The following is a 13,007-nucleotide window of genomic DNA, read 5'->3' on the forward strand; positions in this document are numbered from 1 at the left end:
GGGTTTTGGGTATTGGCCGATCTAGCACTCAATCTTAAGAGAAACCAGCTTATGTTTGACGTCCAAAATAAAGTTTTAGACCAGACTAACACGTTTACTTAACAAAAACACTAATTACCACTGAAAAATCATGATCCAAATGGGTTTTTGACAAAAACACTTAAAACACGATTTCTAAACAAAATTTGACAAAAACCAATCGTTCAATCAATCACACAAGCTCTGATACCACTTGTAGGATCGTGTAAACATGATTAAACGATCTTAGTCTCAATAACGAGTGCGGAAAATCTCGTTATTGGGTTTTATACTCAAACCTTAAAGAAAACCTTTGATCTTAGTAATAGAATTGACTTAGATATGTTAAAGATCGACTATATTGAATGCTAGAACACCAGGGATTCGGATTGTACGTGTGGGATAGGCTAGGATACGTAACCTTAACAATGAACCCGAAATCCTCTATAAATACACACAGCACGCTGCAACCGTGCGGTTGCACCTTGCAACCGTGCGGTTGTCTTCCTATCCGTACGGTTGCATCCTGCAACCGTGCGGTTGCATACCAGCAGAGAAACTTAAACTTTAAATCACTTGAACATGGTCATAATGAACTCGGGGACTAATTATGCACCAACAATTACTTTAGAATTCTTTTTGGTTAATGATAAAAGTGATATTTCGTCTATCAGAAACTTTGTGTTTTATGTTTTTTTTTTTTTTTTTTTTACCGTTTCCAAACAAAATCAATGACATACTGAGTAATAGATACACAGAAATTATACTAAGAAGTGGCGGGTAAAGTTCTTAAGTGGTGGGTCCTTCCAAGTGGTTATATATTGCTCCTATGTATATGATAAAAAGTTGTTTACAACACCCTCAACCAGTCAACCATGTTTACATTCTTTTCTCCATTGTTCATTTCTTATTTTGTTATGATTAAACGTTAAGCATGCGCATTCTCACTCTATATATATTAATATATACATATATACAAGGAACATAGCACCTCAAGAAACAATCAAATTAACAAATCATCTCTTCTGGCCTTAGTTCCTATGATTTCCTTTTTTTGGTTATTATTAGTCCTGATCACATCCATTGCATCATCATCATCATCTTTGATATCATCTATAATAAGCCATGATGAAGAGTGTTTAGCTTGGTTTGAATTTAAGCAAACCATTATTTATCAAGATTACACTGCACCTTTTAATGGCTGGCTTCAAAAGCTAGATTCATGGAGAAAGACCACAATTAGCAATACATCAGATAACGTTGTTTCTGATTGTTGTTTCTGATTGTTGTTTTTGGGATGGTGTTGTGTGTAGCACAAATGAGGGTCATGTGATCGAGCTTGACTTGAGCCAAAGCTCAATCAGTGGACCCATCAAGTCTAATAGTACTCTGTTTAACCTTGTCCATCTTCAAAAGCTCAACCTATCGAAAAACGACTTTGCAGAATCTCAAATCCCTTCTGAAATTGGTCGTTTAAACCAATTAAGAATTCTTGATCTTTCTGTTTCTGGATTCAGTGGCGAAATTCCAAATGAAATCTCACATTTAAACCAATTGTCTTTGTTGGATTTGTCATTGAATTTACTAAAGCTTCAAACTCCGTGCTTGTTGCAAAACTTGACTAGACTCGAAATACTCAATCTTAGACAAGTGTGCATCAGTTCTCATCCCGTACCGCCTTTCTTGGCCAACTTTTCTTCTTTGACGTTAATCAATTTCCAAGATTGTCAGCTTCAAGGAAAATTTCCATCCGCAATACTTCACTTATCGAAACTGAGATATCTTAGCTTGGCACTGAATCCCAACCTCTCAGGTTCCTTGCCCGAGTTTCATAACAACACCTTACTCAAGTATCTGAATCCGGACAAAACAGGGTTTTTAGGTATCATACCAAAATCGATAAGCAACCTAAATCAAATAGTAATCTTGACACTTGCTTGTTCCTTCTTTTCGGGGAGCATTCCAGGTTCACTTTCTAACTTGACACAACTCACATTCTTGAGTCTTCGACAAAACAATTTTGCTGGCCCAGTTCCTTCATTGGCAAGTCTGTTGAAACTCATGACTTTAGAGCTAAGTGAAAACTTTTTCGAAAAGGGGAGTGAATACGGATGGGTTGGCAAACTGACCAACCTTGAGGAGCTGTATCTTAACCATATCAACCTAAACCAAGAATTTCTACCCTCTCTTGCAAACTTAACCAAACTTAGTGTTGTCTCACTGGCAGAAAATTTTATTTTCGGTCGTATCCCATCATCATTTATGAACCTCACCCAACTAACAAATGTAGAGCTTCGTGATAATCAATTGCACGGACCCATTCCTGGTGCATTTTCCAACTTTAAAAAGCTAAATGTTTTTTACTTAACTGCAAACAAATTTAACGGCAGGGTGGACCTAGACACGTTTTTAAGACTAAACAAACTTGAATATTTATTCCTAGAAGGAATATCAGTTGTCACCACTGAGAACTACACTGATCGCACCCTACCCTAATTAAAACAATTACAATTGCAATCTTGCACCTTGAAGGAATTCCCCGCCTTCCTTCGCTTCCAAAAGAACATAACTGTCTTGAATCTTAGCCGCAACAAAATCGGTGGTCTCGTACCTGCGTGGTTTTTTTAACAGTAGTCAAGAACAAATGGTGTTTATCGATCTTTCACACAACTTTATCACTGGATTTCATCAACATCCTCGTTTTCTCCCTTGGGTTCGTTTGGAAGCATTTCTTATCGATAATAATCAGTTAAGAGGGCAAATCCTGATTCCTCCAAAGACCACACTTTATTATTCTGTCTCGAACAATAACATCACAGGAGAGATACCACCATTAATATTTCAATTGGAATCACTTCAACTCCTTGATTTGTCTTCTAACAGCTTGACTGGAACCCTTCCCACATGTTTCGGCAACTTAAGCAAATCACAGATAGTTTTGGATCTCAAACAAAATAAATTTCATGGAACGATGACGAATATGTTTACACATGAAAGCCAGTTGAAGATGATTGATTTAAGTGAAAATCAATTTTCGGGCCCATTACCGAAATCATTAGCTAATTGTACTAACTTAGAGGTTCTCAACATTGGAGCTAACTCTTTTGATGATTTCTTCCCGTTTTGGTTAGGAACTCTCACTGAGCTTCAAGTACTTATCCTAAAGTCTAACAGATTTTCCGGCACAATTCAAGTTCCATCTACTTTTAGCTCAGAGTTCCCTAAGTTACGGATTTTGGACCTTTCAAATAATGACTTCAGTGGTCAACTGCATGAGAAGTACTACAAGATTTGGAAGGCAATGAAATCAGTTTATGCCGGCAAATCGTCTACTATGGGATTTGAGATTTCTATATCATCTTTTTTACCCAGTGAGATTCCATACTCGATGACGTTAACCAACAAAGCTGTCAAAACAGAGTACTTAAAGATTTTAAACATATTTACTGCAATTGACCTCTCTTGTAACAATTTTGAAGGAGAGATCCCACAATCACTCACAGATCTTCAAGGCCTTCAATCACTTAATCTTTCCAACAACCATCTTACCGGATATGTGTTATCGTCATTGGGTAACCTAAAGAATCTCGAATCTTTGGATCTCTCCCGTAACGAGCTATCAGGAAAAATTCCTCAAGAATTGTTACAACTTACCTTCCTTGCCATTTTCAATGTGTCGTTTAATCATCTTGAAGGGCGTATACCAACTAGAAAACAATTCAATACATTTGAGAACAACTCTTACGTAGGTAATCCTCTACTGTGTGGAAGACCATTGTCCAATGATTGTCAAGGTTCAACCACATCAACACATTCGGATACAATCGATGAGTATGAGTCTCTCCTTCCAAATGACATAATCGATTGGGTTGTCATATTCTCGGGCGTTGGAAGTGGGTTGGTAATAGGAATTCTTTTGGGGAACTTTCTATATGGACGGTACCATGATTGGTTCTTTGAGCGATTTGGGATGAGGAAAGACACATGGGTAAGGCCACTCGGTTACCAAAGGAGAAACTAAGTCTATTGATTATTAATGTTTATGAAATGAATTATAGCATATGTAGCTTGTATGTATTTTTCGGTTTTAAATTATGTAATTTAAGTACATGTAAAGTAATATTGCTTAATAGCTGATGTTAATATTACGTACTATGCAGTATGAGTATTCTATCTATATCTATATAAACTCAAATAGCAAGTTAAACAAAATATGTCGGTGTATTATTGATGTCTGAATCGGGTTACAATACATTGTATATATAGAGTTTATATTTACACTTTAGACCCTCTACTATAATTATATAATTATGTATACAAGTTTGTGTCTAATATTTGCCCGCAAGCTGAGGCCGGGAAACGACCTGCAGCTTGGAACGAAGTAGAAGAAATCTTGGTGACGCTAGTGGCTTAGTGAAAATATCCGCAATCTGATCCTCAGTAGTTATAAATTGAACTGACAGCTTCTGTTGAGCAACCCTCTCTCGATTGAAGTGGAAGTCTACTTCAACATGTTATGTACGTGCGTGAAAAACATGGTTCACGGATAGATACGTAGCACCATGATTATCGCACCACAATGTAATAGCTTTGTTACTCGTCACACAGAGTTCACACAATAAATCTTGCACCAACATAAGTAGCTACAGTGTCAGCTAAGGCTTTGTATTCTAATTCTGTTAATGAACGAGATACAGTCTTTTGTTTCCGAGCAAACCAAGAGACAAGATTTGATCCCAAATATATATCATACCCCCTCGTGGATCGACGGTCATCAGGGCAACCAGCCCAGTCAGCATCAGAAAATCCGATCAATGAGTTGTAGGTTGAATATGTATAGGCATGAATACATGTGCCAGAGTCTAGTTGGAAACGTAAACAAAAATCAGTTGTGCGTGGTAGATATCGAAGGATGCGTTTAGCAAGAGTGATCAGTAGGCTATTGCATGAACTGACACACTTTGTTGACCGCAACGAGATATCAGGTCGTGAGAGAGTAACATACCGAAGAGCTCCGACCACTTGACGATACTTGACTGGATTATTAAAGATAGCACTATCGCCACGAGCAAGATGCGTGTTGGGAGCCATTGGGGAGGAGACTGGTTTGATATCTGAAAGATTAGCACGTTTGAAGAGCTCATGAATGTACTTCCGTTGTGAGAGAATAATATCATCACCTATTCAAGTCACCTCAACCCCGAGAGAATAAGAGAGAATACCTATGTCCTTAATGGCAAATGTACGCCCAAGACTATGCAAAACTTTATCGATGGTTTCCTGACTATTAACTGTCAAAACAATATCATCCATGTACACAAGCATATATCAAAGTGTAGTACCAAAGGAATAAATAAATAATGATGGATCAGTCTTGGAGCAATAAAAATCGAGAGATACAAGTACTTGTGATAAACGGCGAAACCATGCTCTGGGTGCCTGCTTCAACCCATACAAGGACTTATGGTGTAGACAAACATGATCTGGTTTGACGAGGTCAACAAAACCAAGGGATTACAGTCTCATCGAGATCACCATGGAGGAAGGCGTTATGAACATCAAGTTGTCGAAGAGGCCATTTGTGAGAGACTGTGAGAGAGAGCCTAACTCGGATGGTAGTGGACTTAACGACCGAGCCAAAAGTTTCTTGATAGTCAATGTCGTGTGTTGTCTAAACCCTTTGTCATGGAGTCGCGCCTTGATGACCCCTGTATGATCATGTTTGATTTTCTAAACCCATTTACAGTCAGAATATTGGCGTTCGGATTCTGGGCTACAAGAGACCAAGTGCCATTCCACACCAACGCTGAGTACACTTCGGCCATGGCTTCGCGCGCATTTAGGATCCTTGTTGGCAATGGTAAAAGTGTGTGGTTCAGAGAGAGGAAAGTGAGTGTGACAGAATGTGGCATTGTATTGTTTGTGTCGTTTAGGGTTTTTTTCGAAGGTTTGTTGGGCAAGGGCGTGTGGTCGTAGTAGATTGGGTTGGTAAACTATTTGTAGGTGGAGAGTTAAGAGGTGGCAGGTTATTGGTCTGGTAAGGAACTTTAGGGTGTCGTGTGTAGGTGCGAATGATAGGTGGGTTGGGGATTATCAGCATGTTGTGAAGATGTATTAGTCGGCTGAGTTGTGGAAGGTGTGTCGTGGTTGGTTGCGGAAGATGTCGGGGTTGGTTGGTGGAACCGAGTCAGGATAGATGGATGCATATGGGTTTGAGGTGGTAGTAGTGGAATGAGTAGGTCTAGTGGAACTAGCGATGGCAATGGATTGAATATAGATCGGGTGATCTCATATCGATATCCATATTCATTTAAAATTTTTAAATCCATATTCATTTAAAAATAATTCATCCATTCATATTCATATCCGTTGGATCAAGCGAGTTATTGGATATCCATTAGATGTTAAATTTTTCTGAAGATATTCCTATTATGAAATGAAATCATCAAAGTATTCATAAAAAAGATTTGTAATATATGTAAGATATATGAATTTAATACGATTTACATAGTTATATCTTTATAATATATATTTCTCGAGGGTATTATAGTAGTTTATAGTGTACATGTATAAGATGTATATCCGTCCCTAAATTATTGTCCGGTATTCTATTATGGGATGTCCCAAATTAATTGTCTACTTCCATAAATAGAAAGGAAAGAAGATATTTCATTGGTGGATCTGGAGAGAGAAGATATTTCATTGGTGAAGAAATGAAGTTAGTGGGATTTTCTAAAACTGTGTGTTTTTTGTCTGGTGACAATAAATATGGGATGGAGGGAGTATATATATATATATATATATATATATATATATATATATATATATATATATATATATATATATATATATATATATATAGGGGAGATCAAGGGATAAGTGGTATTTTTGGGATAAGGGGATAAGTAAAATGAGATTTTTATATCTTTTACATTAGAGCTCCAATTTAAAAAAAAAAAAATTCCGTAATCTACAGACATTGTGTAGATTCATAAAAAACTTTTTTTTTCAACAGGAGTTTAAAATGCATCTGATGCATGCTAACGTTTTTTGAGGTTTTTTTGAGTTTTTTTTAGGATTTAGCCCGATTTAGAGTTTAGGGTTTAGGGGTTAGGGTTTAGGGTTTGGGGTTTTCGGGTTTACTCCGTAAACCCTCAACCCTAAACCCTAAACCCTAAAATCTAAACCGTTCGTTTAAAAACTCGTTCTAAAACCCTAATTTCTAATCCCTAATTACTAAACCCTAAACACTGTTTTTTTTAATCAAAAGTCATTTTTTCTTTGTTTTTTGTTAAGATGCATCTGCTGCATGAAAGGCAGTTAAAATGCATCAAACAGCGGATAACATGCATGAGACGCATCTTATCGATCCAGTTGAAAAAAAAAAAAATTTCTGAATCTACACAATGTCAGTAGATACCAGCAATTTTTTTTTTAAAAATCGGAGCTGTAGAACTCGAGATATAAAAATCACAAAATCACTTATCCCCTTATCCCACTTAGCGCTAGATCTTCTCCCTATATATATATATATATATATATATATATATATATATATATATATATATATATATATATATATATATATATATATATATATATTTCGGGTGATAATTGGATATATCCATGTATGATAAATTGTCATTCAAATCCGATCCACTAATTTTTCACATCATACATATCCATATCTATATTCGTTTGTCATCCATTTAGATCATCCATATCCATTTAAATGGATCTGATCGGGTAGATATCCGATGGATCGAACATCCATTGACATCCCTAAGTAGAACAGGAAGCATGGAAGGGGAAAACGTGTTCGTTAAACCGAACATGGCGTGCTATATATATACGGTTGGAAAGTGGATCATAACATCGGTAGCCATGATGAGCGGTGCTATAACTAAGAAACACGTAAGGAGTGGAACGGAAGTCCATTTTGTGTTTGTGTTTAATTCGTGATTACAGCTCTGGTTCATGACAGTTTGACGTTTTCTAAAAAAGTCAAACTGATTCAAGCTTTTGAGCAATCCATGTGATATCAGATCAAATTGACTGTAGTTTCGTGATCCTCATATATCATTTGTGCTATCTGGATTCTAATTCTCAGGTCATAAAATCAAAGTTTTAAACCAAAAACTTAGATTTTTAATTCAATTCATACAAGTGTTTATAGAATCTGTTAATGATTAACGAGTGTTATATGAGCATTTTCAAACATATTTCGCTCATATATTATCGTCTAAAACTCATTAGAATTCATCTTTGATTCTTAAAGTTAGTTTTGGCGGTTTGGTACTGTAATTTGATGATTTTTGGATTATGAGTGTGTTAATCAGCTTCTAATCGATTTCTGTATGTTCTAAAATGATGCAGAAAGCTATTTGAAGCTTTTCAGGTTATATTTCATCGAAATCACAAAGTTGCAGGTGCTCACCGGGGTAGTTGCCGGAATCTGGTAACCGTTGTAGGAGATTTCATTTACGACACTTACACACGCATTTGTTATCTGACGGACGACTGACCTTCTTGCACGGTTGAATACATGGTTGAAACAATCAATTTCTGAAATTAGGCTTCCCACGTACGGTTGAACACGGTTGACTTGTGATTTTTGCACGGTTGACTAGTGATTTTTGCACGGTTGAAGTGAAGCGTACAGATTAGGGTTTATGTTCATTTGATTCTATTCTTACTATTTGAATTTAGGGAAGAAGACAATGGGTGTCGTAACTCGTAAGGTTATCTACTTATCCCGCAGAATCACGTTCAACTTAGTTTCAGCCCAATAACATTCAGGCCCAATAATATTTTAATTCATAAAACAATTTGACCTAACAAAGTCCAAGGCCCACTTCTAATTAGCTTAATCAAAAACTATAATTAGCCCAAATTTAATCCAAAGCTAATCAGAGCCCATATACTATTTGTCAGCGCATTAACAATAATATTGACATATTTGTTTACTTTTATTAAATAAATATAATATAATAAATATAATAAAAAAAGTGATTATATATATATATATATATATATATATATATATATATATATATATATATATATATATATATATAATCTATTCTATTCTATAATCTATATCTATAATAATAATAATAATAATAACTATAATAATAATAATAATAATATAATAATAATAATAATAATATAATATAATATAATAACTATATATAAATCTATTTACATTAGTCCACATGTCATTCAACCCTTGATTTATGGGCCAACTAGGAGAGAAGCCACACTCACAAAAAAAACCTATACATATATCATTTTGCTGCTATTCCATTTTACCTCACAAACTATCTATACATATAGATAGATACACCAATTTGCCAACCCATGTGACCCAAGTTTGAAATCAGATTCAAATTTGAATTTTTAATCCCAACTTTTTATGACACACTCATCTCCATCACCGCTAACCATCTCTCAATCTTTTGCAGAATCTAGATCTCAGATCTCAGGTACCTTTTAATATTTCATTCATCAAATTTTTATTTTTATCAATAAGTGAAAACAAAGAATTTATCAGTATCATTTTCCTGTTCTTTTGCAAAACCAAAGACGAAGACAAATTCTCATTCCCATTTGCCATCCCTTTCTCAGAAACCCTAAAATCGAAATCGTATACAAACTCTGAAATCAACGACCATGTTTGTATATGTGTTGTTTCAATTATGTCATTATAAAAGGTGCCTAATGCAATTTAATGTTTGAAGGTTTGATGTGGTTGCTCTTGAGCGTACAAATTATAAGGAGATCAAATTTAAGGAAGCAGATAATGAAAATCAGTTTTGCTTAGTTAGTAGTGTGTCTCACCATAACCTCTATTACTTATTTACTTGTGTTTAGCAATTATAAGTTTATAACTCAATCGTGTGCAGACAATGATATAGTGTTTGTAGATAGCCCGTTTGGATGTGATGGTATGCCATCTGTGAAAGTTAAGTTGTTGCGAAAGGTACCAATCTTTTTTCCTTTAAATAATTTTTGTACAGGGGTGCTGATGAACGTTGTTTGTTGACTACAATTTTTTTACAGGATGTCATGTATCTTAACCATCTTAATTACAAGGTACTTGGCGTACGACGGCAGGAATAAAGGTGGCGTACGTCGGCCGGATCTTCGATTGCCGGCGATTGTCACCATTATAATCACTAATTACCTAAGATTCTCATTTTAAAGGTATGTGCTTCATTATATCTAATTTTTTCTGAACTTGCTTCCTTTAATTATATATCTATGATTTGTCATTTCTGAATTTACAAGGTCGATTAGAGAGGTATGACCATTTATGGAAAACAGGGCTGCTTTTCATTGCTTGAAAATGAATGAGGTTTGTTGCACTTTTAGTATCTAAATTTTATGAATAGCAATACTTTAAGAAAATTGCAAAAGTTTATATTTTGGTTGACCAGTCTAATTTACAGGTGCTGTATTTATCTTTGTTTATAGTGTTTTGATTTTTGTCCGTCTATCTGTTTCTACTTTTTTTAGTCTCAATATGTTTTAGGGTATTGCCTCCTATCTAAGGAGAATCGAGAAAATTCTTACATTCAAATGCGTGGTCTACTTCAGTTATCGAGTGAAGGTTTATGGAGTTAGCTTGCACTAACACTGTAGTCTTTTAAGAGTCCCTTTTTATTGACTCAAAGCTGAGTAAACTGCAGATATCACAAAGTCGAAGATGCTTATCAGTTTGGTCAAAATACTCATGAGCTATGTCTAACCATGAACACATGAACTGCACACCAAATTGAGTTAAGTGTGTTCTTTACAAATATATGTTGTGAATCACTCTCATGCTTCTATACTTATTCTTACTTCTTTGTTTGAATTTTTGATCTCATGATGAAATAATGCAACAAAAGTCACATACGTACGTCAACTTTTCCTTTATATAACATGTTTAAGTAGCTCAATGAAATTGGTCATTAATGTTTATTGATTTATTTGTTATTTGATTTTTGAAATTTTATATAAAAAGAAATTTTGGATGACCTCAGACTTTAGTATCTGAAAGTAATCAAAATTTATATCTATTTATAATTATTTTTTTACATTATTTGTTAATATTTCTTGCTCATGTTAGTCTCTTAGTCACCACTTTCTTATCGTGAAGACCGTCACATGGTCAAGTCCAACAACTCTTTACATGTATCCTATCTTAATATGTATTCGTTTGTTTGGTATCTATGAGTTCATTGGTTACTAAATTAGTTATAACTTTGTTGTATTCTATATATATATATATATATATATATATATATATATATATATATATATATATATATATATATATATATATATTGGTAGGATCAAGAGAGAAGTAACCAATCGGGGGAAGCGAGGGAAAGCAAAAACTTTTTTTTTTCGTTTTTTGAAAAAACTTTGTTCACGAACATTATAGATTGGATGAAAATATGAACATTTAATAAAGACACTTTGTGATAAATGTTTTTATTTTGGCGGGAAAACGCTCGAAGAAGTAATATATAACAGTTATCGTGTTTTTTGAGCGTATGTTGAGGTTTTAGATATTAGGGTTTATAGGGTTTAGATATTAGGGTTTAGAAATTTAGGGTTTAGATTTAGGGTTCAGATTTAGAATTTAGATTGAGTTTTTAACACGAACGCTTTAGAGTTTAGGGTTTAGGGTTTAATGTTTGGTGTTTTGGGTTTATGGAATAAACCCAAAATACCAAACCCTAAACCCTAAACTCTAAATCGGGCTAAATTTTACTTCACAAAACATGAAAAAAAAAAAAAAAAAACGTTCACATTGTTCACGAACAATATTATCTTGAATGTTATTTTTGTCGATCGTTTTCCCGCCTAAATAATAACATTCATCACGAAATGTCTTTTCTAAACGTTCATATTTTCGTGTGATCTTGATGCCGGGAAAAAAATTCCAAAAAAACGAAAAAAAAAATTTGCTTCCCCCCGCTTCCCCGGTTACTTCCCCATTGATTCTGCCCCTATATATATATATATATATATATATATATATATATATATGACAAAATCGCTGAAATGGTCCATGTGGTTTGTACAAAAATGCTGATTTAATCCCTATGCTTCTTTTTTTTTACTGAGTTCATCCTCGTGGTTTGAAAAATGCTGCTGATTTCGTCCCTCCGGCAGGCGGCCGTTAAAAACTTCCGTTAACTCATGTCACATGCTACGCACATGAGGGTAAATACGTCTTTTATATTTTTTTTCCATTTTTTCATTTTCTTTATTATCTAGAATCCATCTAATCTCTTTCTTCCACAAATCTTCTGTATTTCAAAAAAATAAATTTAAATTAAAATAAAAACAACATATTAAATCTATCCATTCAAACATACTATCTGATCTTACCAATTATTATCATTTTATAATATCAAAATCAAATCAGATTACATATACACATTCGTTCATCTTGTAAATCCAGATTTAAAAGAAAAAAATAAAAAAATAATGTCAAACAATTTCTTCACTGCTACCACCTGCACACTTTCTTCAAACCTAATTTCAAATAAACAAAACCCATCTCTTCATATTACAACCATCAAAACAACTTCAAATTCAAAATAAATGTACACAAAAATCGTAAACCTAAATCAGCGTAGTTGAGTTCTAAATTTAAAATCCTTTTGTTCTTCTCTTAATTGGACCTTCATATCAAAGAATAGTAGCAGCAATCGATGAATAGCAGATCGATGAAACTGTTGGAAACAAAGAAACAAAGAAAGCTTTGGTCGGGGGGTTTCCAATTCATTTTTCAGGCTACCACAACATAGGTGGCTCGCCGGAGCAGCGGTGGCGTCGAAGGAGGTGAACCACCATCGTTCATACCTGAATTCAAGATATGTAAATTGGTATGTTCATCTGATGTCACAATCCCATTTCGAGATCTGTTTTTGTAAACCAATGTTTATAAAATGAAATGAGGGATTATTGGATTTGAATTTTTTTAGGGT

General features: G+C 34.5%; 1 protein-coding gene, 1 long non-coding RNA gene and 1 pseudogene across 2 annotated transcripts; 2 read left to right on the forward strand and 1 right to left on the reverse strand.

Annotated features, from left to right (window-relative positions):
- The first annotated feature begins 1,058 nt into the window (after nucleotides 1–1,058).
- Nucleotides 1,059–4,039, forward strand: LOC139842400 (receptor-like protein 7; annotated as a pseudogene).
- A 590-nt stretch (nucleotides 4,040–4,629) lies between these two features.
- Nucleotides 4,630–5,331, reverse strand: LOC139842406 (uncharacterized mitochondrial protein AtMg00810-like). The gene is made up of 2 exons (XM_071832550.1): nucleotides 5,241–5,331; nucleotides 4,630–5,132 (listed from the first exon to the last, which is right to left on the reverse strand). Exons 1-2 carry the CDS (start codon nucleotides 5,329–5,331, stop codon nucleotides 4,630–4,632), a joined length of 594 nt encoding a protein of 197 aa, XP_071688651.1.
- A 4,055-nt stretch (nucleotides 5,332–9,386) lies between these two features.
- LOC139877637 (uncharacterized) lies at nucleotides 9,387–10,393 on the forward strand. Its single transcript, XR_011768705.1, has 4 exons — nucleotides 9,387–9,503; nucleotides 9,924–10,000; nucleotides 10,081–10,224; nucleotides 10,309–10,393. It is a non-coding gene; the product is annotated as an uncharacterized lncRNA (long non-coding RNA).
- The last annotated feature ends 2,614 nt before the right edge of the window (nucleotides 10,394–13,007 follow it).

The sequence above is a fragment of the Rutidosis leptorrhynchoides genome, chromosome 1 (assembly GCF_046630445.1).
Source record: "Rutidosis leptorrhynchoides isolate AG116_Rl617_1_P2 chromosome 1, CSIRO_AGI_Rlap_v1, whole genome shotgun sequence".
Lineage (NCBI taxonomy): Eukaryota > Viridiplantae > Streptophyta > Magnoliopsida > Asterales > Asteraceae > Rutidosis > Rutidosis leptorrhynchoides.

Coding starts and splice junctions, on each gene's coding strand:
- LOC139842406 (XM_071832550.1), bottom strand. CDS start 5,331: ATGGATGATATTGTTTTGACAGTTAATAGTCAGGAAACCATCGATAAA. Junction 5,133..5,240: donor ATTTGCCATTAAGGACATAG/GTATTCTCTCTT, acceptor CTAATCTTTCAG/ATATCAAACCAGTCTCCTCC.